This window comes from Hemicordylus capensis, chromosome 6, assembly GCF_027244095.1.
Source record: "Hemicordylus capensis ecotype Gifberg chromosome 6, rHemCap1.1.pri, whole genome shotgun sequence".
Classification (NCBI taxonomy): Eukaryota; Metazoa; Chordata; class Lepidosauria; order Squamata; family Cordylidae; genus Hemicordylus; species Hemicordylus capensis.
In genome coordinates this window covers 64,027,986-64,055,980 of record NC_069662.1, presented here as the reverse complement: position 1 = coordinate 64,055,980, position 27,995 = coordinate 64,027,986, and the positions used below count along the sequence as shown (strand labels likewise).

The following is a 27,995-nucleotide window of genomic DNA, read 5'->3' as shown; positions in this document are numbered from 1 at the left end:
CTTCCTCCCCTGCCCTCCGCCACAACAGTATTATCAGGTCCTCAACTGGTAGAAACTGTGAGGGCCTCTAGGGAAGTGAGGCCATTTGTCCCAGTGTTCTAAACCATGTGATCTCTTCCGTTGAACTGCCACCAAAATTTCAACCTCACAAAATGTTAAATGTGAATTTGAGAGGGTCTGTTTAAAGCATCTGAGGAATTCTGAGGGAGGCCAAAAGCGTTTCAGTGAGACTTGGGATGCATTTCTTGGGAGTCCTGCGCAGTATTCTTTCCCCCTTGGAAATGGCATCATACCCTGTGTAAGCCATGTCAAATGAAATTATTACTAATTTAAAATGGCCTTTATATTTTGTGTTTGTGCATGTGTGAAAATATGTGCTTTTAGGGTATGTCAGTATGCCCTAAAAAGTATATAGATAATAGATTTGACAGTACATAAAATTTATTTATTAGCCAGTTGCATTTTTGTCAATAATTGTCAAGAGCCAATAATTTAGTCAAAAAGGGCATTGCAACTTCATAGCAAAGCAAACACGAGTGATTTAGAAGTTTCACCTTCCATGTGTGAAGATCTACAAGTGCATACAACCCAAAGACAGTTTTTCATATGTCACATAGGCAGGCAACAATGACGCATGAGTAAGTCGTGATTGGTTTCCTCCCTCCTCTGAAGTGGGGCCTGTGGATCTTGAATCATACTTTCAAAACTCAGGTACAATATATATATATATATATAGAGAGAGAGAGCGTTGAGGGTTTTCCTTTAAACTGATGACCTTTTAAAATAAAAGGGTAATACTATATATGTTAGGACTATAAGGACAGCACAAATTAAGGAGAATGATGGAAATGATTAGGCAGATGGGAATATCCAGTGGTGGGAATGGTGCTCTTTAAATTAAGTAGATAAAAGAAGCAATTTAAAGAGTAAATTGCAGAAGCTGACAAATTGTTATTTTGGATTTTTATGTTAGTCCAAAAATACTATTGGTGCAGATGATTTGACTCCTTAAAATTTGTTACTTGGACTTCAACTGCTTTTGCTATAGAGCAGGGGTGGGGAACCTTGGCACTCCAGCTGTTTTTGAACTACAACTCCCACCATCCCCAGCCACAATAATTGTGGCTGGGGATGATGGGAGTTGTAGTTCAAAAACAGCTGGAGTGCCAAGGTTCCCCACCCCTGCTATAGAGCAAAATGTTGGAACAACAGTGCTTGCTCCAGAGTAAGGAGTCCTGTTCTAGATGAAGGACAACTGTGGCTGCTACTCAATCTGAATAATAACCTGACATGGCAAAATACATGTGCAACACCATCAGTTGTGTTTTTAAATGGCTGGGGTTTTGTGCAATAAACACAGAAGTGGAAGTCTGATCTAATGTTACTTCTGAATTTAATGCAGAGAAGACTACCCATATAAAATGCACATGAACATGTTTTTGCATAAATACTGTGCCACATACAGGTTTTCCTGCTATTTCATTCTGATCTGCCTTGATATATTACATGATTTGTTCTGTAATGTTGTGCCTTGTTACTTTCCCCAATGTACTTTGTTCAGTAGCCCAGCAGTTTGGTTACTGTTGATTTGTTATTGATCTAAAGCCTCGTGGTCATAATGTTACTATATGGAGAAATCTTTTTCTCAGTATATGCACATTAATACTAATATACAATGACAATGAAGGGTTGAAGCCTATGGTTCTCTTCCTCTGGAGGAAGCATCTTCTTTCAGAGAAATGAGACCTTGCTCCAGAGCAAAATGTTCTTCCTCCAGAAGAAGAATCCTTCCTTTAGAAGCAAGAAAACCTTAGACTACAACTTATTTTAAAAAATCAGGAATTTTGTTCTGAAACATAAAACATATAAGCCGCATTAGCATGTAATACAGAACTGCAGTTGAATAGGCCAGAAGTTCCATGAGCGTTATGTCCAAATGTCGTCCAAATGCAGACCACAAGAACCCAAGGTTTCAGATTTGTAATTCCAGTCTGAACCCTCGGATTAAGTGAGTTTCATCACCACAACCCAAGGTTGAAAGCAGCCTGCATTGCGTCTGAATAAGGAGCCACAGGCTATGCCCCTTCAACCGGAGTTGAAGGAGGAAGCTCCTCCCTCAACTCCAGTCATGATTGGCTGTTTGGGCTGTCCTTCAGTCAAGAATGAAGCCTGCAACACCAGTTCCCCCTCCTCTCTGCAGTCTCACTGACTGCAGAGAGGGAGCTCTCTGTTATGTCTGAATTCAGACCGGAAAGCAGGGGGAGAGGAAACAGAGCTGTGGGTCCACTGGACCCACAGTTCCACATTACATGTTAATGCAACCACTGTGGAAACCAGCTCTTAAGATCTTGGCCTTCAGAGGTCATCTGGGGCATACAGATCTCACAAAAAGTGAGATGCTGAACAGCTACTTCACACGTGACAGATGGCAGGCACAAGAAAAGTAGAAATTAGAGTCACACTTCTTCCTCTCTGTTTGCATGATGCAATGGATGCAAACTAGCTCTCAGAATTCTTTGCATTTACTAACAACTAATGCAGACAGAAATAAATTCCAGACAGACTGAAAGGGTCCTGAATCTGTCCACCAATCAGAGTGGGGAAGTTTTTAGTTAATTCTGTTATGCAAAGTGCAATGATTTTCACTAGACAGGGAACAGCAATCTGGGGATAACCCCCAGTCCTACAAGTTTTTTTGCCTGAGGGAAATTATTTTAAAAGATGAAAATCCACTCTCACCCCTTAAATAAGAAAAAGAGTTTATAGCTTTAGCTTCAGTCCAGGCTATTGCTAAAAGTATGGCTTGTATAGAAGAGCCAAGGAACAAACACTGTTGGATGAATTAATGCAGAAATGGGTAACTGAGCTGGCATATTATCCAACAAAGGTTAGTCAGCAGACGTTCATGTTTCAGGATGAATTGGGTGTAAATAAAGGGACTGGCTATTCAATATGGTTCATATGTGGTTTATGTTGTGAACAGGGATTTGGATAAAAACTGAATGTTATGGATTGTGGTAGTTGAGCTTTATAGAAAGGATAGGATGGGAAATGGTCAAATTGGTCAAAAGATGATATCTGCTCAGAGTGTCATGGTGAATGTTAAAATTGTTCAAAGAAGAAAACTGATTCAGGTAATACATTTTGCCATAAGGAAGGGATTAGTCAAGAAGAATAAAATATTAAAAATTTAAGGAATGATAGAGAGATGCTTTATAAAAGAAAATTAATGTTCAAAATTATTTAAACTGTTGAAAGAAAGGCAAACTAATGACAAAAGGCAGAAGAATAAAATATTGAGACATAATGATAATTCTTGGACAGAAAATTCAGTTGGATCCTCCTCCATGCTTACTGACAAGAACAGGGAGGTACACATGCAGAACCTTTGGTCCTGGGTACTTAAGAAAAATAACAGTACTATAACTAAGAGGCAAAACCTGGGCACAAAGTCAAAACAATCTGTGTTTTATCAAACAGGATTTGAACATGGTATAGCTGGACAGTTAGGACTGACTGAGTTTTATCTATTATCCAAAAGCCAAAGATTGGCTTTTTCAGACTGAGCAATAATGATCTAGTATGTATTTTACAGCCAGTTTTTTTTTTGTTGTTTTACCACCGCTGATCTAACTCCTGTGAAACATTTTTTAGTCATAAGCATGCCTGTACAGTAGTTTCCTTTAAGGGTTGGGGAACAGCTAGTAATGTGTATTATTTAAAAAGAGCTTTTGAAAATATGTCTGAGAATTTCTATTTTTTTAAGAATATGGCTTCTCTTTTATCTTTACTAAAGCAAGATTTGAGGTTATCTTGTTTATGTTACTTGTAGCACAAGGACTGATCTTACTGATCTTAATCAGAAAGATTAAGATCAGTAAGTAGTTTGTTCAACTTATAATTTGTCTCATAAAATAGGACTGGGAGGTAGAATAACCTAAATCTAATTCAAGAAGTTGCATTGAAAGGTTTCCTTCCTCCAAAGAAATGGAAGCTTTGTATACAACTCACTATGTACACCAGAAAGTTATGACAGAAAAGTGTCAGCCAATTAGCTAAGGTGGAGGCAGAGAACTCTCTGCAGCTGCATCTCGCAATCAGTAATCCCTGACCAGCCTGCACAATTTGGGATGAAAAGAGAAAGACAGAGAGGCAGCTAGCTGGTGCGGAGTGGGAAGCGAGACTGAGAGATGCAGCTGGGACACAGTCTCCACGCCCTTCCCCAGCTCATCGCCACTGGCTGCCACTGCTATAAGGTATTTGAAGACTCCACAGACCTACAGGCTTCTTCAGGTTGATCACATGCAGTTGATTTTTTATAGACATCAAGAATCTAAATGTAACTATGTTCCTCTATAGAAGAAACTGTAAGTCATAGGGAAGAATGTGAGCTAGCAGGTGAGAAGAAAAAGACCATAGGAAGTTCTGCTTGGTGCTTTAAGCAGCAGAGAGGCAAACTTGGTTCATCATTTTCATCGTGAACACCATGTTGACCATGCAATTGACCACTATGTGGAGGCTGCATGGAGCAGTGCTGCAGCCCCATGCAGGTATTTGCAAAGCGGGTGCTGGTGGCAGAAAAGTGGCAGGGCAAGGGAGAGCAGGTTAGGAGCTCCCACCCCATGAATTTTAAGGGAACTGCTCCCTGCCCCACAAAGCCAGTTTGAATGCCCCACAAGCCAGTTTGGCGCTTCTAAGAGGTGCAGCTGAACCGCCTTGTGCACATCCCTATTAGTACTTGAGGGCTGAGAACCAAGGTATTGGACATGATAAACATGTGAAGAGCTGGTGATACAAGTGTGAATAGAACCATCCTGCCAACCAGATCATTGATTTTGCATTTGCTCAGGTCTGGCTCTGATGCTATTTTGGCAGTGGAATGGCTACTGAGAACCTCTACCCCACGGCCACCTCTCCATGTGGTTAGCCACCTTCATGAAGTAGAATCCACATAGTTATAGCTGATTTAATCAGGACAAGGAAGCTCCTCATTATCAAGGTGAGGGATTAATGTTTCCTGTTATGGTTAAAACTTGCCCAAACCACATTTGCAATATAACAACTTTTAAGGCTTATATATAATGTAAAGATATCATATTTCTACCAATTCAATTGGGAAAAACTACAACATCCTGGGAATTGAGATTGGCAAGTGTGCCAATAATTCCTTGCTAGAGATCCTTGCTACCCCCACAAGAACTATAGTTTCCAATGTTCTCTGGGGAGCGAGGATGAGTATTAAATCAGTTTACGTCTGTGGTTTAAATGCATCTTTGACTCTCTGCAGGACTGAAATCTACAGTTGTAACAGAACAAGGTATTGCATTTCTCAAAAGTGTGTGACCCTGATTCCTTGGTAAATTTGAGTATGAGAGATCCTCACAACTATATCCTAAACATACTGCACAGAGGTAATTGTCAGTTAAACCAATGCACTCAAAATACAGAGGATTTTGATTCATAACTTTATTCATTCTTGAGACAGAAACGCTCCAAAGGGGTTTAAATTTATTCAAGTGTCTAAAAACTCCTAAAAAAGGTTTTAGAAGTTACTGACTTCTAGAAAAATTCTCAATAGCTATTGATCAGTTCAGTTTGATAGTGTTGTGGGTGGGTGTTAGTCTGCACTGGACAGTTCAGGTGTTTGAAAGCAGAAGGTTGCATGTCAAGATGTCTGAAAATAGCCTAACTCACTTTTGTGTTGCCCATGGGGAAATATAGCCTCTAGTGTCAAAATGGTAATAAATGCTAAGGTAAGGTACAGGAACAATTACATGTACATGTTATTTAAGAGAAATGCAATAAGTATTTACTATACTCATTTAGAATGCTTGATATTCCATAGGATTAGAAACTTCAAACTGAGGCCTGAGAAGGATCTGCTATTTCCCTATTAAAATATTTAGGACAGAAACATAAACACTTATTTTAAACCACCGCATCATTTTTTGATTGGATTTTACATACAACTGTCATAGCATCCATGTTGATGTTCGACCAAGACTCCCCTACTTGGTTTGCTAAAAATCAAAACCAGGATTAGGATTCAATATTTGCTACACAGTACTGAATTTGCTAATCAGTTATAAACATAAGGTTATGATAATTACTTGGAAATTGATAATTACTTGGAAAACAATTAACACAGAGAGAAATAATTTAACTCTGCTGGAGTGGATCACCAAATCTGGAATGACTTCCATCAGTCACTTTAGAAACACCCCCTGCCTGCATAATCAGATGCAGAGGGGATGTCTAAGTATAGCCAGGGGATGTCTTAGTACAAGCTTAGTATAGCATTGTCAGATAGAAACATAGGAAGCTGCCAATTACTGAGTCAGACCATAGGTCCATCTAGCTCAGTATTGTCTGTACAGACTGGCAATGGCTTCTCCAAGGTTGCGGCAGGAGTCTCTCTCAGCCCTGTCTTGGAGAAGCCAGGGAGGAAACTTGGAACCTTCTGCTCTTCCCAGAGCGGCCCCATCCCCCGAGGGGAATATCTTTACACATTAAGTCTCCCATTCATATGTAACCAGGGTGGACCCTGCTTAGCATGGTGTGATAGATCCCCAAGTGTGTCTGAGATGCAGATAGGAGGTGGTTGGGTTTTAAAAAAATTCCTTCAATTGTTACCTTGAAGTGCTGTGTGTTCCCCTTGAATTAAACAGAGACTGGCATACCATTGTTGCACTCTCAAAACAACATTGCCCTGTCTGCATCTCAGACTATTAGGACCTCACGTGTGGGAAAACATCTATGTCAGCTCCTTGACTGTGCTAGAGCATCCCCTGAATCTGTCAGTCAGATATGGTCAGGGGATGTTCTTTTGGTTTTTCACTTTTACCTAGGATAGGCAAGGATCGGATAGGACAGAAACACCTCCCCATCTTTGTAATGGCAGCCTCTTTGTATTTCTGGATTGGACCAGAACCTGCTGGAAAGAAGCAAGTCCTGGATCCATCCTGCAATTGCTCTCACACAAGCAGCTGTGATTCTGGCCTGTTGGTGTGTGTTTGTGTTTCTGTGTGTGTGGATGTATTCTACCCTATTTCTAAGCAAAATGTTTAAGGTGCCTACCTCATAAGACTTCCTTCTTTACTCATGCAACCCAGGGATATCTTCTCCAGTTACAACTTTATGAAGTCAGGGTAAGAATTTGTTCACATGAAAACCAGACCAAACCCAAGATCTAAAACTGGGTTGCTGTTGCTGCTACGTTCAAATTCAAGTGCTAGTTCATTAGTTCAAAGAAAATGATATATCATCAGCAACTATGGTAACAACAAGGTCAACTCCCCCTTGTATCCATTATCATTTATATGGGATATTAATAATGAGGCTTCTTTAGAATCAGATGACGGTGTTCCAGAACTTAAATACTTCCAATTCTCCTCTATTTTTTTAATTCTTCCAACCAATAGGCTTCTCCCTTTTCAATGAAAATGATCAGGAAATCTACTCACTCCAAGGTCACCTGAGCCACAGCGTCCATGGAACTGTATCCATTTTCCATAAAAATCTCTGTATACCGTCCCATTTTGATGGCTTCCAGCCATTCGCCTACAGATCTGTAGACACCGTTTCCCAGTGGACTATGTTCACCTAATAAATTTGACACTCTAAAAAAAGGAAACCAAGATACATATTAAGATAAACCTTTCTTTAAAAATCACTCATTTGGGTGCAAGATTGTTGTGTGTAGAACAACAGAGGTAGGAAATAGAGGTATTTAATATTATGAAGTGCTCAGTACAATATTCTGTCCCTATTAATGTCAGTGATATACTTTATTGTAGAGTTGAGACAAATGTTATCAACGCTCACTTTAAGGATTGAAAATAGTGATTTCAGGAGGCTGTTTGCTACTGTTTACACCCATTTGTTCTTCTTCACTGCTGTTTTGGTGGTAATCTCCCCACCACCCACAATCTAATTCATCCTAAAGTTATCCTATCCAATCAGGGATTACTTACAGAATATAATGACATCACAATACTATTGTGTAACTAATCAGATCTGACTACTTGCTGACATCACAGAAGGCTAATGTAGCCCATTTAGAGTAAGGGCAATGGTTCTCCAAATGACTGGCAGTCCTAGTCAGGGATGCACCTGGTGCCCAGGCCTGAAGGGCTTCAGATCACCCCCCCCCGCCCTGCCTGGGAGTTAAGATTAAAAAGTTTAGAATTTTAAAATAAGTTAAACCTGCATTTTTATTGAAATGTGGTGCCTCAAAGGTCCAAAGGGGCCTTCAAAATCCCAGGAGGACCTCCTGCCACCCCCCCACTCTGCCACTACCCCACAGTGCCAAACCGCGATGCTGAAAACTCTAAGCATTCTAGCCGCATCAGGTACATGGCCACGGTGGGAGGGTGTGGAGGTGAGCCAAGCAGGCCTCTCCCACCCCTGTGGTGGTGGGCGGAGCAGAAGCGGCCACTGGGCTTGACTGTTTGACCCAGAGGCCCTTGAGAACTGTGAGGAGGAAGCTCTACTTGCTCACTGAGCAGGTGCAACAGATTTTGGAGCCCGCCTGGACCTTGAAGGCCACGGACTGGTCCCCAAGGTCCGGGGGTAAAAGCACCTCTGGTCCTAGTGAATTGGAGATCACACATCACCAGGGATGGCAAGAGGAACAATTTTGTATTCTTCTTGCAAAGATCACACATACACACTGCTGAAGGAGAGGGCCTCTTTAAATTTTGGTGCAGATTTTTGCCAAAGAGGGCTCTCCTTTCAGCTCAGCCTTACTTCACTCAGCTCTACTTCAACAAGCTATCAAAACATTGGTTACTTGTGAAAAATAATGATGAGAACTTGCTTTTAAAAAGATAGAAATATCTTATGCAGAGCTTGACAAGAAAGGATCTATACAGTTAATCAACACCTACTTCTTCCTGCTTGCATTCCTAGAGCAACTATTCTACTCTCAAAGCATAACTGATTACAACTTGGCAGAATGACGCTGTTTGGCCTGTATGAAGACTTCACAGATGGTTTAAGGAAGCTATGCTTCTCTCAAGCTTCTACAAGAAAATTCCCGAAGGTCAAATTACTTTCTTTTCCTGCTAAGAGATTAGAGAGTGCCAGGAAAACAGCTTTGATGCTCAGGGTATACATGATAATCACTTCTTTTTCAAAAGTGGATTTACTTTATATATTTCAAAAATATGGTGAATTTTGAGGGTTGCACTCTTTGTTGCAGGATACAGAATCTAGCATAGTGACTCTTGCTTGACAATGTTATTTGCTTGTGGCATACTGTGATGTGATTCATAATCACTGATTATGAGAGATGCTAACTATGCATATGGCTAAAGTGATTTTAGACATATGGTCCAGTTATCACTTGGACTAAGTATTGCTCTGACCATTCCCTCTTATTATATCAAACTGAAGTCTTCAGAGCCTAGAAACATACACGTGTGTGTGTGTGTTCGTGTTCAACTGGGGAATGGTTTGTCGGGGTAGATCCACAAAAACCCCAAAAGCATCATCTTGCAATGATTCAACAAGGATACTTACAAAAACTAGGGTGTTGTTTTTTTTAAATGATGAGCCAGGGTAGGGGTTTCACACAACACTACTTATTACTTGAAGATAAACCCAGAACACTTATCTAGCAAGACACTACTTTTAGCTCCAGGAGATCTCTCTTCCTCTAAAGACTAGCAAAAGTCCAGGTATGAGCATCTTGGGTACTTGGGCTAGGTTTGACCATGTTGCAAAGTCCATTGGGGCAGAGTTTTTAACATGCCTACCTATTTTTAAATGTTATATGCATTAATTTTAAACCAGGCTTGCACAATGCATGACCCACTAAGCTGAACACAGCATACCAGCAAGGTTGCATTTGGACTGATGGATCATATGTCATCCCAACCTGTTTTAGGCTGTTGCATTCATCCATCCCAAACTTTGAGTAGGAGAAATGTCCATTTACTGGAAATGTAAGCATGGATGGGGAGACAAAGAGATCACCCATAAACATAGGGGCTTTTCTGGTAGATCCCTGGCTGATTAAAAATGGACGATGTGTTCTGCCTCAAGATGAAAACAAACACCTCATAACACTCTCTTGAGATTATCTCTTTTCACACTTGTATGCTCATTGAAACTATAGCAGAAAAATCATTGTTTTGTAAAAACCCCAACTGCCAGTCAACTAGATTTCAGCAGCACTGAAGTTGAGAGGCAAGTGATTAGTGCAAGGCCAACCATGCCAGATATATTTTAAGCTACTGGGAGAAAACATTTCTTCCCTATCTACTGCAGATCTACTACGAGATTCTGGTCTGCCTGCCCCAGTTTAGAATTCAAACCATGACTTGAGCTTTCAATTGTACAACAGCAACATTGCTTGCTTGGTTTCATTTCCTAAGCACTTAATTTCACACATTTTCAAGACCACAGAGGCAGAGCAATGGCTACAGTCTTTCACTTGAGATATCATAACTGACCACAATAGTTTCAAAACACATTAAGCTACATTAACCATAGTTTAGCATGGAATCTTAAGTGAGCTCAATGTAAACTTGATTATATCCAAGAAATATTGTACTCCTGCCCCTTGTTCCATAAATATTTTTGTCCTTCTGAAATCTAAAATGCCTTTCATTGTAACACTGTAGATAAGGACAAATTAGTTCATTCCTCACTAGCAGCTGCCTCTAGATTCCTTTAAAACTGCAGCTGAAAACAACATTATCTGGAGCTGATCACTTGTATGTGTGCAAATCAGAAGAAAATCAGCTTGAAGAAATTATCTGGGCAATAGGCTGCATCCAAAGATGTCCCTCCTCTGGAGAAAGGGAGCCTTTGGATGCAAACCCACTGATAACTAGTGATATTTGTCTGATCAGATAATCCTAGAAACATTGACAGAAGGATGGCATAACATGAATAACTCTCTAGGCATTACTCAAAGCTGGATTTTGTACCTGCTTGATGCATTCACCAGTGTTTTCAAGCTGCTTGGGTTCCGGATGAGTTTGTCCAACATGCAGACAATTTCATCAAACTTTGGCCTGCTGTTCCGGTCCTTCTGCCAGCAATCCAGCATGAGCTGATATAGAGCAGCTGGGCAGTCCATGGGGCTTGGCAAACGATAGCCTTCTTCAACAGCTTTAATCACCTAAAGGGGGACAGAGCAGTTTCTAAGATGTCCTTCCTCTATGCAAATTGCTTTAATCAGAATGCTGGAACAGCTGATAAGAAGTCCCTTGAAAAAGCAAAACACACAACTCAGTGATGAAACATTCAGAATATGTATGGCTCTGTTGATAACTTCATGTCTACATAAATGAAGTATACTTTTCATATTTGCACAATTATTTTCTGATATTTTGGGAAGGCTCTTTAGCTCAGGGTCATTGCTAGGTTGCAGGGTGGTGTGGGGTGAGGAGGTGTAGGACAAAGTCCTAGGTCCCTCAATAGTGCACTGGGCCCGTGCCCACCAATAGGTAGTTGGCAGCAGAATGGAGTGCTTTGCAGCAGCTGCATGACTTTTTACATGTAAAGCCCTGTAATCAACGTTATTCTGATATCTTAAGTTTCATCTGTGATACGAGGTCTACAATATTTTTTTAGAAGTTTTTTCTCCTGAGTTCTTGTCATATTAATTATTGTCACTGTGCTTGCTCACCTTTGATGCACTCACATGGACACTGTGGGGCATCTTTGCTGGTGCCAGGCACTCCATCCTCCCCATTTTCAGTTTGGCCTCAAAGACCACAGAGAGGTGTGGTTGCATGGAGGGCAAGTTGTAAACAAGCACAATTGCGACATTACACAATACCATTACTGATCACATGGCACATCTGTTAAGACATCTGCCTTAGGTTCCAATCTCCCAGCTCTGTGGAGCTTGAGAAAAAATGAGACAGCCTTAACTCTGGTGGTAAACCAGCAGATTTTTTGACTATCTAATATAGTTTATAGCTAATCTAAATGCTGGGGTGTGAGAGGTCATCTAACCAGAGGCAATCCGTGACAATGCCATGGCATCTAATTTCACCCCCCACCAGGGATTCCTAGCTTCAGTTATTCTAGGGAATAAAGCCATGCACAAATCAGTTGTCTAAAAATCTGAACATAGATGTTACCAAAACAATACTGAAGTAACTATACAGGAAAAATTGTGTCCAAAGGTCTTGTGTCTAAGACCTAGTCAACCAGCTTGTTCAGCTGTTTGCCAAACCTGATGGGAGTGGTAGAAGCTTCCATCTTCGTTAGAATTATTCTGAATTATATGGTTTTTATCTTTCCTATAACAAGTAGATCTGGATGAAGTCTATATGAGAACAGAGCAGATGAGCTCAGAGAGGAAAAGTCTATCACAGCAAATGGTAGTGTGCCTGTCTCTGCTACACCATCAACAAACACCATTGGTTCAACCTTGATGCATGCTGCCTTTCTGCGCCACTGAGAAGAACACGGAATGGCCTACCTAGGAGCATGTAATGGTTCAATTGGTGAGAACTGGAGCTAATGGTTCTGTGCTTCACTTGTTGTTAGTATTATACTACTGTGCTTAAATAGCCACATAATGGCACAGTGGGGAAATGGTTTGACTAGCAAGCCAGAGGTTGCCAGTTCGAATCCCTGCTGGTATGTTTCCCAGACTATGGGAAACACCTATATCAGGCAGTAGCGATATAGGAAGATGCTGAAAGGCATCATCTCATATTGTGTGGGAAGAGGCAATTGTAAACCCCTCCTGTATTCTATCAAAAGAAAACCACATGGCTCTGTGGTCACCAGGACTCGATACCGACTCGAAGGCACACTTTACTTTACTTACTGTGCTTAATTAAATTGTGGAATTTTTTTTGGAGTAAATTAAGTGAGTGTTTTTGTTTCACTGGAATCCAAAGGAATCTAATCAGTCAACAATTAGGAACATAGGAACATAGGAAACTGCCATATACTGAGTCAGACCATTGGTCTATCTAGCTCAGTATTGTCTTCACAGACTGGCAGCGGCTTCTCCAAGGTTGCAGGCAGGAATCTCTCTCAGCCCTATCTTGGAGAAGCCAGGGAGGGAACTTGGAACCTTCTGCTCTTCCCAGAGCGGCTTCATCCCCTGAGGGGAATATCTTGCAGTGCTCACATATCAAGTCTCCCATTCAGATGCAACCAGGGCAGACCCTGCTTAGCTATGGGGACAAGTCATGCTTGCTACCACAAGAACAGCCCTCCTCTCCACTTACAATGTTTCAATTTTTAAAGTTTTTGTGGTGGTTAGAATTATATCTGAAAATAATCATGGTTGTGAGGAATAATCTCCTGTAGTCTTAAACTCTTTGAATACAACAACAAACGTTTATACAATATACCGCTTTTCAACTGAAGTTGCCAAAGCGGTCTACATAGATATAAATAAAATGGCTTCCTGTCCCCAAATGGCTCACAATCTAAAAAAGAACCATAAAATAGACACCAGCAACAATCACCGGTGGAACGCTGTGTTGGGGATGGATATGGCCAGTTGCTCCCCTCCTGCTAAATAAAAAGCATCACCTCTTTCAAAATAGCACCTCTAAAGATCACATCATTTAACCTATCAATAATGTTTTTGAATTGTGGCCCCTCAGCTTTGGAACGCCCTCCCTAAAGAGCTTCGCCATGCTCCCTCCCTTAGTGTTTTTAAAAAACAACTAAAAACTCTTTTTAATGCTCCATTTTTTGTTATATCTGGTAGGTTCTTTAGTTTTTATAATTCTCAATTTTTAGCTTTTAAAGTAACTTTTAATTTGAAACTTAATTCTGATTGTGGTTTTAGCTTGGACTTTTAACTTGTTTACTTAATTTGGTTAATTGTATTCATTTTATTTTACATTGTATCTGTTTTTTGTTGTGAGCCATTCTGAGTAGTAGTGTACTGGAGTGGCGGGGTATAAACATTTTAATATTTTAATAAATAAATACTGAACTTGCACCTATACTGTCAGTTATTAAGGTGGATTAGAATTTTCATCCCATTTGTTAGCTGATATTGAAAAGTGTGGGCAGGGAGAGAGGGAAATCCACCCTGTTATCTGTGTTTAATCCCACTGACTGGGAGTACAAAAAGGAGATTGAAGCATGTTTAAAAGAATAACTAATCCATATGAAGGGATAGTGCATACAGTCCCCTAAGACTGTATTCATGCGTTGGGGCAGAATGTAGATCCAGCCTGCTTATACGCTACCAAAACAGACCACACAGCCTCCTCTCCCTTCCCAGAGGAATACCAGTGGTTCGCAATGTGCATAGCCCTTGAGGATTAAGCTGTGTGTTTCTGAATTGAGTAATACGAATACATTCATCCCATGACAGCCCTTCATTCTTAAAATAATACTGATGGACGCTCAATTAAGCCCTATTCATGGGACAACAATATTTCTGCCAAGGGAACCTGTCTTGGCTTTGTTGTTTTACTTTATTGCACAGCATGTTTGTGCTGCTGAAATGAAACGGCTGGCAACAAAAGGGGCTACAAGGAAAAAGCAGGAGCATTTGCCCAGTTTTCTGTAATGCAGCTGCCACTTTCAGGCTGACACTGCTGTGCTGGGCCAATCGGGGATGTGTGAAACCTAACACTTGATTCTTGAAGGAATTTCTGCCTTCCTACAGTACAAGTTAGCATCACGTTCTTGGGACATTAATCCACAAATATAGATATGTGATTTTCTACCATATATATTCAAAGCAGTGCTCTGCATTGCATGCAAATGATCATTCCCAACCTCTGATGCCTTGGATAGTTCATCTTCAACAAAGCAACCTTTATGGATGTGACTCAGTGGAAACCTGTGGCAGGGATCCTTTTAATTCCTACTCAGTTCAAGGAAATATCTGTTTCACCTGGGAGGTCTTGGACTGAAAGCAGAGGTGTATCTAGGGAAAATAGTGCCTAGGGCAAACACTGAAAATGCACCCCCTGTCCAAGCATCTGACACCCATCTTTCAGATAACTTTGCCATAATATCAGCTGAAAAATACAAGTCAGGCTCGTTAATCTTTTAATCTTTCAAAAACTATTTTAGCAGTGGACTTCGCCAGATCAAAAAATGCTGGAAAACTACAAATTTCAGTATGCTGGGGCTCATGAAATACCCAAATACTATGTGGAAAACTACTTGGAAAACTAAACAGAAGTGCCTGTCTAATTCTCTACTATGTATTGTAGCATCACCATTACATAAGTTTTAAAAATAAATGGAGAATTTGGCTTTTCCCAGATACTCTGTAAATAATTAAAGGATATGCAGAGTAAACTGTGTCACTGCATGGAATATATTCTAGTCTTTCAGAAAGACAGTTAAAATGAGAGAAAGAGAGCAAGAAGCTCCCAGTGGGCCTTAATATTAAGGATTTCACACTGATTCACCATTAATAGCCATATTCACCATTAATAAATTCACATTAATTCACTACTAATTCACCATTAATAGCCATATTAGCAAGACATCACATTTAACTCACTTATCACAAGAAGCAAAGTAAGAGCAAATGAATACAATCCTAGCTCATAAGCATCAGCTCAGTATTCACAAGCCCTGATTCTCTGTACATAGTGCCAATCTGAATATGTGTACAGTGACTTATATTATATATTATTATTATTTTACCTGTAGCCCCTTCGGGGGGCTTCCTAAAGGCTGGGGGGTTTGCAAAGGTTCCTCCTCCCCCCACTGGCCTCTAGGGCCTCACAGGGACCATTTGAGCATGTGCAGTGGCCATTTAAAAAAATCTTTTTTTAAAAATGGCCACTGAAAACAAAATGGCCACCGCGCATGACCTAGGGCCTCACAGAGGCCATTTGAGCATGCCTGGTGGCCATTTTGTTTTTGGCAGCCATTTAAAAAAATAATTGTACAAAATGGCGCCCCCTTCAAGTGGCACCCAGGGCACATGCCCTGCCTGCCCTACCCCTAGATATGCCCCTGACTGAGAGCCATCCAAAGATGTCATAATCCTCATCCTAAGCAATATTGCAGAATCTGACCCCAGGGAGCAGTTGAACAGGCTGGAGCCTGAGCCTGCTAGCTGTGAGACTCAAGAGACAGAAATTTTGGGACCAGAGATCCTGGAACTGGCACTTCCTGATCCTCCATCTCAGCCTCATAATCAACCAGCCTCCTTCGTATCAAGCAGAAGTGTGGGGTGGAAAAATGCCCATACTTTATTTTTCCAGTTTCAATTTCTAAAATTGTCAATTTCTAAAATTTCATTGGCTGATATCCAGACTAGCATTGTGTATGTGCAGCAGTGTGAGTTCCAGACTACCACTGCACTGTTGCTCATGTGGGATAAGGGGCAACATTCACCAATCTTCCCTCTCAAGCTGTGCATCAACAAAATAAGTCCCTGAGGGTACAATTCTAAACTTCCCAGAAACCTCCTATCTCTGAAGTCAAGCATCTTGCCTGATGTAAAGTTCTGCCTTGAAACAAGCCAGATTTTGTCATTAAAAAAAAAAAAATTCACCCAAAATCAAGGGGTTGACCCATAGTTTTGAGGGGGGGAATCCATAGAGTCCTGCCAATGTGGATTTCATGTGTGCCAAACTGTATGCCCATTTGTTCCAGAAACATATAAAGGGAGGAAAGGGGCATGCTGTTACCTCTTTTCATGAAGGCAAAGGGCAGATTCCTCCACATGCTGGTGGAATTATGGTCCAAGGAGGATCTTTTGTTTCAGATGTTTTTGTAAAGTTATGGTTTGAAACAAGCCAGATTTCACCATTTTTAGTCATTTTAAGAAAAAATTCACCAATTCTCTTCAAATTCACTATTGTGGGCCCTGACCTCCATCCTGATATGTGTGGCAAGATTCAAGGCTCTAGGACCAATGGTGATTTTTAAAATATCCCCATAATCTATGAGGAAAAATTGTGCCATTTTGAGAATTCTGAAATTCTGAAGTATTTCTGAAATTAATTTTTATATTTTTGAATTAATTCCAACTTTACCAATCTGATTTTCATGGGGGAAAATTGGATGGAGATTTTACCAATTTGGGGCAATTTTGGATATAATCTGAATGTCCGAATCTGAATTTGCACAGGCCTAGTAAACCCAGTCCCCCATATATAGCCAATAATGTACTTACATCTTGATTGGTCATCTCCCAGTAGGGTCTCTCTCCATAGGAGACCACTTCCCACATAACAATCCCATAGCTCCAGACATCACTGGCAGAAGTGAATTTACGGAAGGCTATAGCTTCTGGAGCTGTCCATCGGATTGGAATTTTCCCACCCTAGGAAATAAAACCAATTTTTTAAAAAAATATGTTTTCTTAGAATACCAAGGGAGAGCATTCACATGTTTTGACAGAGTCCCAAGGGAGAAAGTTCTGTTGAATGAGGAAAGAAAGAATTTCTAACATAAATATGTTTGAGAGCATGAGGGCCCCTTTCCACACTTTCTCACACTATATGTTCCTCAAGGCTGACTGTTAATTGCCTGTCCTGAAGACTTTTTTTAAATTTCATTGAACAGCAGAACACATATAGACTTCACATCTCAATTAGGTCATGTTAGATTGTGGGGAGAAATCCAAACAAGTTACCAATCAGAACAGCACGCTCTTAAGAGCAAATGAATGCTTAGTGTAGAAATACTACCTCAAATTTTTCAAGTCATATTGGGTATGTCTTGCAAATGTTGAGATCTGGGATATAAATGACATATAGGCTCTGAGCTTGCTTTCAGAACAGTAAGGACAGATATAAAGAGGAAGTCAGCAATAATGTCCTGCCCATAATAATGTCCAGCCCATAATGATCTGTCTAAATATTCACAGCGTGAAAGAAAAACAGAGTACACAGCATTCCAAATGTGGCTGCACTATAAATTTGTATAAGGGCATTATAATATTAGCATTCTTATTTTCAATCTCCCTCCTAATGATCTCTAGCATGGAAGTGACCTTTCTCACAGCTGCTGTGCACTGAGTAAACACTTTCAATGGGCTGTCCACCACAACCCCAAGCTCTCTCGGCAGCAATTTCTGCCAGAACCTAAGGGGTATACTCGTAGGTCAAATGGGCCGCAACCCAAAATTTGGCTTAAAATAAGCCAAATCTGACAACAGAGCCTCAGACCATCAGTGTATATGTGGGGTATTTTGCCACAATATGCATCACTTTTCACTTGCTAACACTGAACCGCATTTGCCATTTTGTCCCTTAATCACCCTGTTGTTGAGATCCTTTTGGAGCTCCTCACAATCTGTTTTGGATTTCACTAACCTAAATGGTTAGTGGAAAGAAAAAGAGAGAGAAATTGAGAGAGATTTAAAGGGTGTTTGCCCTCTCTCTCTCAAATCTTGGATGCTGTTCTTGCCTTGTACACTGCCCTGAGTCTGTAGATTGGGTGGTATATTAAATCTTTAAATAGATAGATAGATAGATAGATAGATAAAATAAATATAAGATAAAATAAATATAAGATAAAATAAATATAAAATAAAATAAATATAAAATAAATCTGCAAATGTGGCTATTTGGCTGCTTACCCCAACTTCTAGATTATTTATGAGCACTGGTGCCAATACAAATCCCTGGGCAATCTTACTTCTTACTTTCCTCCATTGTTCATTTATTCCTACTCTGTTTCTTGTCTTTCAACCAGTTAACAAACCAGAAATGAACCTGCTCCTCATCCCATGACTGCTAACTTTATTCAAGAGCCTTTGGAGAGGAACTTTGTCTAAAGTTTTTTGGAAGTTCAAGTATACTGTGACAACCAGATCACCTTTATCCACATGCCTATTGACATTCTCAAAGAATTCCAAAAGGTTAGTGAGGCAAAACCTTCAGCAAAAAAAATTCTCCTTCAGCAAGTCCTGTTCTTCTATGTTTAACAATTTTGTCCTTAAGTATGTTTCCCACCAATTTACTTAGCACAGAAGTTAAACTAACCGGTCTATAGTTCCCGGATTCCCCCTAGGTCTCTTTTTGAAAAACAGAGATACTTTAGCTACTTTCCAGTCTTCTGGTACAGAGCATGACTGTAGGGACAAGTTACATATTCTTGCTAAGAGATCAGCAATTTAATGTTTGCATTCCTTCAGAACTCTTGGGTGGATGCCATCTGGCCCTGGTGACTATCTCACTAGCCTTGCATGTGGAACAGGTAGCATTTCAGAGAATGCTACCCTGGGGGTCCTGGACTTCAATATGCTGCCTAGCAGCCTAAATTTGGCTTCCAGAGCCTCCTGACTACATTTCCCAACATCATTGGTGCTGATGTGCACCAGGTCAGCTGCCTCCTCCCCAGCACTGTCTAACAGCTGATCTAGACACTGCATGACATTTGCAACTTTTGTACCAGGCAGGCAAGTCACTGTGTGGTCTACACAAAAGTCACAAAGCCATCTCTCTAGGGCCCTAACAATCAAATCACCCACTTCTAGGAGGTCCCCAACCCCCTCAGGAGTATCCTTTGTGCAAAGGGATTTGGCCCTGCTGAGGAAACACTGCCCAACTCATCAAACTTCTCGCACAGCATAGCATACTCTGGTGGTAAAGATGCTTAGCCCAAGAGATTATCTGGAGATATTAAAGGTTGAGTTAAAAACAAAAACAAATAAAGATTTATTAAGAAACTAAAATGCCACATACTGAGAGAGTGTTATTGAACAACATACACAAAAAGGCATTAGCCTTCAACAACTGAAGAGTTCTGACTCGTAACTGACTAAGACAGAACTATTAACATCTCATGATGCTTCTAGCTGCCAGAAGGTGGTTACTGCAATGCTAAGAGCAATGCTTTAGAATTCTCACTTCTAATAGGCACATCACCCAAGGAAGGGGTCCCTTCTAAGGGAGCATTCCCCTCTTCTTCAGACTGATATCCTCCTTCCCTGAGACCTTAATTAAACATGACAGCAGATGAGTTGTCAGTCGGGGAGTGTGATGCCTCTATCACATCCGCATGCCTCTATCACATCCGCATGCCTCACTGCACTTCTCCAGGTCAGACACCTTGGCTTCAAGAGAACAAACTCATTCCCTGAGAACCAAGAGCTCATTGCATCAAGTGCACACCCATGATTTCTGCCCCACAAGCAGGTAGTCATACATGCAACACTCTATGCAATACACTGGGAAGCACTGTTGGGCACATGTATCCCAACCTTAGACCCAGAGCTACCAACCTAGAATTATATGGAATTAAGGCCTGTGTCTGATTCCATTTTATAAGAGTTCAATTAAATGCCTGAACTCAAGGTGAACTGACACCCAGGCAGAGGCATTACTAGGGAAAATAGCGCCTAGGGTAAGCACTGAAATTGCGCCCCTGTCCAAACAGGAATGATGGGACTTGTAGTCAACAATATCTGGAAATCCCTGTTAAAAGGAACACTGTACCATCTAGACGTGGTTGTTGATCAAAACCTGAAAACATGAGCCATCTCTGTAAAAGACTTAGAACAACAGTCAGGAGTTATGCGAGGATTCCAAGTGTCATTTTCTCTGTCTCATCTCATTCTATTTAAAAAACTTGACTTTGTCCTAGAGGATCACTTGCCCAAATAGCCACTAGCAAAATAGGGGAAGAAGAAGGTGGTGGTGGTGGGGTCTATAAACCAGTGAATGATTCCTGCCAGCCTTTGTCTTATGATGACTGTTGGCTCATGATGGGGTATATGTGCATTCACCACACTAGTGCTTACTTTGACACCAGGAGGGAGGAGAATACATTAGTTTGCCACACTAGACAGAGGCATTTGCAACAGGAGCAGACAGCCAAGTTCTGCCAGGGCCAAAACCAGCCCCTGCCAGACTAAGAAATCATTGTAATTTGCCCCTTCCTGTCACAAGCAGTTTGCTGTTCTTTTTGCTGTTCTGTTTGCTGTTCAGTTTGCTGTTCTGACTCTAACTCTCAAATGTCCCAGTCATGGATGGAAAATTCAGGGTCAATTTACAAGAGACACATTTTCTACATGGAAGTTTCTTCTGTGCAGGTGTTGTGTAGTGACCGCCAGGGGCATAGCAAGGTTGGAATGGGCCAAGATGAGATTTTAAAATGGGCCCCCAGCCCCTCAAAGTCCAGGGCCTCCACACACCCCAGGCCCCCAAGGATTAAAGTCTGAAATTTCAAAATAAGTATGCTGCCTGGAAATACATTTCACTGAATACACACATGCACACTTCACAGTATATAGTGATATACATTGAGTACTATATATTTGTGCTACTTTTAATGCCTAGAACACACTAGCAACGCTAATTATTAAAATGGTCCCCTCGCTGCAGATTAGCAAAGGAGACTTTCAAACATGCAGGGTGAGCCTATGTTTGTTTTCTCCGAATTCTGAACAAATTCAGTAAAGTTTGATTCCAGGAGGTTTTTCACACGAGGCTTTTAAAGCCCTTTAACACACATCTCCTCTGGAATGGAGGTGCTGCATTCACATGTTGGCCAGATTGACCCTGAAGTCCCTGCAAGTTATTGGAGAGCAGTTCACACACAAGAAAAATAAAATAAAATAAAAGCACAACACATGCTTCACAGTTCTCACTCAGACCTTCTGGGTTGCAAAACAACTTGAACATAAGTGCATTTATAAATGAATGAATGAATAAATAAATAAATATTTGTTCCAGAAGTGTTTGTAATTTTCTGCCCTGAAACAAGCCACTTATAGGCCTTTTTAGATAGTTTTTGTTTTTAAAGCCAGCACATTTTCCAGTCTGTTTTAAATTATATATTCAGAGACTTCTCAGCTCGCCCCACCCGCCATATCAAAGCCCTATGGCAAGCAGATCCCTATATTGGGGTGGGGGGTAACCACAAAAAGGAATTCAAAGCCTACCTGGCAAAGGCTGTACTGGATGGTCTGGGCAGAGGGTCTGCTGCAGGGAACTCTGCCAGCCTCCTTCCTGGCTTCCTGCCTCCCTTCGGGCCTGCCGAGTTCAGGCTTCAGGGAGGCCTACTCGGAGGCCTCACTGGAAGCCCCGCACACCTGCCGATCAGCTGAGAGGCGGGGAGAGAAGAGCTCTGCAGTTTGCAGGCCGCTCTGATCCTAGGCCTCGCCGATCCTAGGCCGGAGCTGGAGGCAAGTGGCGGAGGGGCCCTGGGGCTGGGCAGGTGGGCAATGGGGTGGGGGTGGCAGGAACTGGCGTGGTGCCCCCACCTCAGTGGCGCCTAGGGCATGTGCCCTGCCTGCCCCCCCACAGTTCCGCCTATGCACCCAGGTCTCTTGCCTGCCTTATGTACTGCTCTGTGAAAGAGGAGGCAATCCAGCATTGTATTGTGAAATGGGCACTCACAGAAACACAAGGGCTAGGCCTGAGCTAATCAATATGCTAAAATGTAACTTACTATCAGATAATGTCTGTGGAAGAGGCCAGGGGCTGATCTCCCCTTTCTTGTTGCAAGAAGTCTATGTTAATCTTTGTCAATGATTGTTCTGCTATGCCCAAAGAGGATTACTCAGTTGTTGTCTATAGAAATTCCACCCTAGAAGAACACCTGTAGATTTAGTCCTTTTACTAACACCTTCTGGGACCAGGCCTAAATCTGGGGGCAAGAGAAGATGCCCATTTGCAGCTCAGAGAGGCAGATTTGCCTTGGGCAATGTCCCCTCCTCAGCTAACAGAAGATGAGATTAAGATCTCCCTGGACTGGGCTAATATCCTGGATAATTAAAAGACATTATCCAGAAGGTAACAGCATTGTCACCTTTTTGGGGACCCAGGAAAAGATGAGGAGATTTGAATAGACTCTATGAGAGATCAAAGGGAAATACAACTATAAAGAATGAGGCTTACTGGACAGACAGCTTGCAATCTTGTGCCTACAAGCCAGATCTGCAATCCCAGAGTTTGCTGCTAAGCTGCGGAGCAACAAGCAGGAACTCTGTCCATGGACAGGAACTGTCTGTGACTTCCACTGCGTAGTGAGAAGTCAAGACTTCCCCAGCCATGGTACCTTCACTCTCTGCCTCACTCTGAGCAAACTGTCTGCTTGACCAGCTTGCCTGACCGCCAGAAGCCAGGCCACCGCTTCGAAGTTGCTGTTCCCAGCTACAGCCTCTCTCCTTCAGCTGAAAGATCCACCATTCTCAAGCCTCTGATCCTGCTAATATGCTGCCTTCACAAGCCTTGGACCCCTCTTCCCTCCTTCCTACTAATCACTGCCACCCCCTTCCTAAGCCCCCCCTTCCTGCTTCTTCTTTCTCTGCTTCTCTCTAAATGCTTTATTTAGGATTTGTTAGATTATTAGATATCTGTAATTACTGATTGCACACACACGTTAGTTAGGCACATTACGCTACACTTTGAATCGGAAACATGTTTTTATTTTGTCCTGATGAGCAACTTTTTATAATAAATCCCACTGAACTTTCTGAGTGTGTCTCTCTCGATCTCTGTTTGTGTGCCCAGATCCTACATGGTCACCATCTCCAAGAACCAATTCAGTCTATGTATGATGTGACTTTGCCTCTTTCCCTCTGAGCATGTATAGAGTGTGAAACCATGTGTAGTTCACAACAGCACCCCCTCCTCTGCTGGCATTTTACTTTCAAAACTAGTTTTATTACCTATTTAGCGTATTTACAGCTTGTTCACTTGAATGCTAGATCTTAACTGCAGTTATTAGGTTAGCTGCAGTTGTTGATTTGATTTACTGACATCCAGTGATATCAAGCTATTAGACACAGCATTGTGATGCTGTCCTGTTTAGCTAAATCATCATAGTGCCTAATTCAAAAAAAGGAAGAATCAGCGGTATGGTAGAAACATTAGCACCAAAGAAACAGCAGTCAGGAGAAATAACAAAAGAGGGGAATACTCACAATTTGAAGCCCCCTTTCTTCCCTCAGGAGAAATTTCTATCCCATCTCAATTGGCAGGGTTTTACCTCGAAGTGAAACTGCAAAACACTGGGCAGCCTAGCCATGTTATAGGTTGGTTCTTTGGAGAAGCAATTTAGTACTTGCCCCCTTTCCCCACTCTAGCTCTGCAGGACACTTGTTGCTGTTGCTCACCAAGAACTTACCCTTGTTGTGTAAGCAGCTTCAGGATCATCTTCTAGAACTCTGGAAAGTCCAAAGTCAGATACTTTACACACTAAGTTACTGTTGATTAGGATATTTCTGGCAGCCAAGTCTCTGTGTACATAGCCCATGTCAGACAGGTACTTCATCCCTGATGCAATCCCTCGGAGCATTCCAACCAGTTGAATTACAGTGAACTGCCCATCATTCTTCTACAAAAGTAAGAGAATGAGAATATCAAGGAATTGACTTGTTACAATAACAAAACCCCCAAAAGATTAAACATTGGAATATGAATACACACATCCACACAATCAATTTAATTCAACTAAAACCACCAAAACTTAAACTAAAAAAGTCTGGCTGAAGAGATGGGTCTTCAGTTGTTTCCTAAAAGCCATCAGGGATGGAACAGCTCTAATCTCAGTAGGAAGTATGTTCTACAGCCTGGAGGCAACTACAGAGAAGACTGGCCTTCCTCAGACAAACCTCCCCTGATTATCTTAATAGGCGACAGGGGTTCATAACAAACAAGGCATGCTCTTAAATACCTTTAAATACCCTTGCCCATCTTGACTTAAAACATCTAGTAGGGGTCCAGCTGGGTCCAGAGAACACTTCTTTAAAGGTGGGTGGTGGTTTCCAGCTGCCTTAAAAGAGGGAGGTCACTCTGCAAACAACCCTCCTTGGATTTTGATTATTATAAGAACTAGATGATGGTAACAATTTCTTTCACGTTGTGCAAGGTGTTTGATTGGTTGGTTGCCATGCAACTCCAGGAATTCTTGGATGAGACTGATTATCTAGATCAGATCTGCACAACTTCAGCCCTCCTGTAGATGTATGGGACTACAACTGTCATAATCCCTATTAGTTACTGTAGGTGGGAATGATGGGAGTTGTAGTCCAATAGTGGCTGGAGGGGCTGAAGTTATGCAGTCCTAGTCTAGATTAATTTTAACATGGTTTCAAGTCCAGGTTCAGAACAAAAATGGCATTGTTAACTCTGATGCCAGGAGAAGGGTGTGGGGAGTGCACTTAGACCTCTCAGCTGCTTTTGTGAACATCAATCACAATATATTTCTGCATTGGCTATCTATCACTGGGGAGTAGGGGCACTGGGAGAGAACTGTTTTCACCATGGCATTTATGCTACAGGATCTCACAGAGTTCCATTTTGTCCCTCATGCTTTTTAACATATACATGAAACAGTTCATTGAGGTGTTTGGGGCTTTGGTTTTGGGATGTACCATCACTACACTGATTACACTAAATTCCATTACTTCTCCACCACAGATTTGCATCAGACAGGAGACCTGTTCAGCCATTTGGGGTGGCAGGGAGGAATACTCTTTGATCGTACAGTGTTTGTCTGAAGAGGCAGATGCCATAAGCATGATGACACTTGTTTCCATGAATCCAAATGCTGTATACTAATGTTTTAATATAATAGTAATGAAAGTGAATAGTTAAGAATTATCTGAACTATGTTAAATATAATTAAGCCAAACCAATGCAATCTATCTATATATTACAATAAAATTGATGGAAAATGATCAATTAAATTTCATTAAAATAGTCTGTGTGTCCAGTTGGATAGATTGAATGTGATAATTCATTTCCAAAATATCATGCTATAAATGAATGGGAGAAATGTTGGCAAATGTTCCCAAGTAGTCATAATGTTGCATTTTGATTGACAGATAAAATGGCAAGTCAAGAAAGAAAGAAAGAAAGAAAGAAAGAAAGAAAGAAAGAAAGAAAGAAAGAAAGAAAGAAAGAGCAAGCAAGCAAGCAAGCAAGCAAGCCCTACAAAGATAGATATAAACTACCTCCCTCCTGGTCTTCATATTTAAAATATAATATTTATCTCAGTACCATGAGAAAGAAATGGAAGGAATGGAAATGGAATGTTTTAAAAACCCCTTCTTTTTAAAATATATAATCTTCAAAATCCATATAATGCATTAAAATTAGACCAAATTGCCAAAACATTCCTCTACTTTTCATTTCATTGGAAAAATATTTGTTCAAACTATGCTAGGGAAAACATATCCATAACCCACAACTGTTTATCAGGAGTATACGTGTTCTTCCAATGTTGTATCACAATCCTTTTGGCAATTCCCCATACTCGAAGAATTCATTGTTCTTGATATATAGATAACTTCCATACTTTGGGGAGCCCAGTCTCACCAAAGCAGGTGAGACTAAAGTTAAAGTTACCGGCTAAAGTTACCCTCCCCTAAGCCCAGGTTAGTGGAGCGAGCGCTCTGCTAACCTGAGCTTTCAGATTGTGTGTTGCCGTGGTGCAGCTCCGCAGTGTGGCAACTCATGAGTAGAACCCTGACCAGGAGGCTAAAATGCAGCCTCCCAGCTTGGGGGTCTCTCCAGCATGCCCTGAGCACATGTGCAGGGCATGCTGGAACTTTCGGGGGCCGAGTGGCCCCCAATCCCTGCAGCCTCCGCTGGCTCTGTGAAAGAGTCGGCAGTCGTGTGGGGAGCCAATCTGGCCGCCCAGGGCTCTGCAGGCGCTCGTCTGCAGGGAGAGCGGGCTAAGCCAGCTCTCCCTGCTTAACCCCATCTGGTAGTTCCCACTGATAGTGGGAACCGGGTCCATATGTATGAGTGTTCCATCCTCTAAATTGCATCACCAGCATTTTGGATTTTAAGAATTTTCTAAACATTTTCCTAAACATTCTTTGTGGTGTCCAATATAAAACAGGAGCTTCTGCTTTATTAACCTCATTCTGAGGTATAAAGAAGCATATCTTACTCCTTTTTAGGGTGACTTGCCATTAATTTAAAAGAATAGGACACTCGAGCTCCCTATTCCAGAGTTCTCATATGTAATTAATATGAATCTTATCTCTCTCTCTAAATTTTTGATAAAGAAAAATTACTGGTTTAGGTTCTCTCATCAATCTATATACCCTCTTAAAACAGGAAACAGGTATAAACATTGGAAGACCTCTTAAAATATATATGAGCCTAGGCAATACATTTTTTAAACATTTGTCTTACCCCATATACTTAGAGAAATCTTAGACCACATATCCAAATCATTTTTTGCTGCAACTGTACAACTAACTGTACTCAGCATTATACCTCTTGGGAATTTCTTCTGACAATGCCCCTTCAGAACTGGGAACCAAATTTTCTCCACAAATTCTGAGCTGGTGTTAAATTTGCCAGCAACTGACTTAGAGTACTGGGACTGGAAATAGGAAAAAAACCACCAGAGAGAGAATGCAATTACTCCTCACTCAAAACCCTGCTGTTGGCCATGTGTGAATGTCATGTCCTCTCACAGATGTTTCTAAACCACAGCCTCTCTCTTTCCTTACACAAATCAACAGGGGATTTCTGGGGTGGCTTCATTAATTGTAGAAGCTGGGTGTTTAACATGAATTCTGAGTGAGTGAATTTCAGTGCACCAGAAGTAAAAGCTGGAAGTAGAGAAATGGATTAGCAAAAACAAGACCGGGCAACAAACATTTTAAAGTATCCTATGTGTTCAATGGGTTATATCCTGGCAAGAATGGTTTATAGAAGGAAACTACTCATTTATTTTTTTTCTAAAAGCCAAAGCTATTTGCTATGGTGGAAGAGATCAAGTTAACGCTTATATGCATTTCAAGTCTTACCTTTAAAAATGTATCCAAAGATCCATTTTCCATGTATTCGGTCACAATCATGACTGGTTTACCTGGATAAAGAATATCATAAGCCTATCAACTGCAACTCCTGGAATAGTAAATAGCCTATTATTTTTGCATAAAATACCAGTGACTCACAAGTCTTGGGGTGATTTCATGTATTACTTTGTTTAGGTGTACACCTAGGATGGTTTGAGTGTGCATTTAAAAACAATGTGTAAATGTAACAAATACATGTTTGTGAGCTCATAAATCATACATGTACATTGAACAGGGAGCCATTATTTAATGTGACTCCCTGCTGTGGAGCACACTCTTGGTAGTAAACCCAGGT

At 41.2% G+C, this 27,995-nt stretch overlaps 1 protein-coding gene and 1 long non-coding RNA gene across 21 annotated transcripts in view; one reads left to right on the top strand and one right to left on the bottom strand.

The window, feature by feature from the left end:
• Positions 1 to 27,995, bottom strand: part of EPHA5 (EPH receptor A5) — a 381,695-nt gene that overhangs the window by 4,972 nt on the left and 348,728 nt on the right. For 15 of the 17 annotated variants that reach the window (XM_053260106.1, XM_053260107.1, XM_053260115.1 and 12 more), the window contains 5 exons: positions 27,650 to 27,711; positions 24,004 to 24,213; positions 17,096 to 17,245; positions 10,938 to 11,131; positions 7,464 to 7,619 (listed from right to left, as the gene is read on the bottom strand). In XM_053260106.1, coding sequence (XP_053116081.1) covers positions 7,464 to 7,619; positions 10,938 to 11,131; positions 17,096 to 17,245; positions 24,004 to 24,213; positions 27,650 to 27,711 — 772 coding nt within the window. Of the gene's footprint in view, positions 1,065 to 1,207; positions 6,021 to 7,463; positions 7,620 to 10,937; positions 11,132 to 17,095; positions 17,246 to 24,003; positions 24,214 to 27,649; positions 27,712 to 27,995 lie in introns of all 17 variants that reach the window. The other 2 variants (XR_008309586.1, XM_053260109.1) reach the window with 2 other exon arrangements.
• Positions 162 to 27,932, top strand: LOC128329258 (uncharacterized). Of its 4 annotated transcripts, XR_008309589.1 has the most exons (7): positions 195 to 298; positions 618 to 711; positions 5,288 to 5,411; positions 8,911 to 9,109; positions 12,277 to 12,470; positions 18,622 to 18,787; positions 25,706 to 27,932. It is a non-coding gene; the product is annotated as an uncharacterized LOC128329258 (long non-coding RNA). The 4 variants fall into 4 exon arrangements; XR_008309590.1 differs by lacking the exon at positions 618 to 711 and having other exon boundaries at positions 162 to 298; XR_008309588.1 differs by lacking the exons at positions 195 to 298; positions 5,288 to 5,411 and adding an exon at positions 4,850 to 4,999 and having other exon boundaries at positions 632 to 711.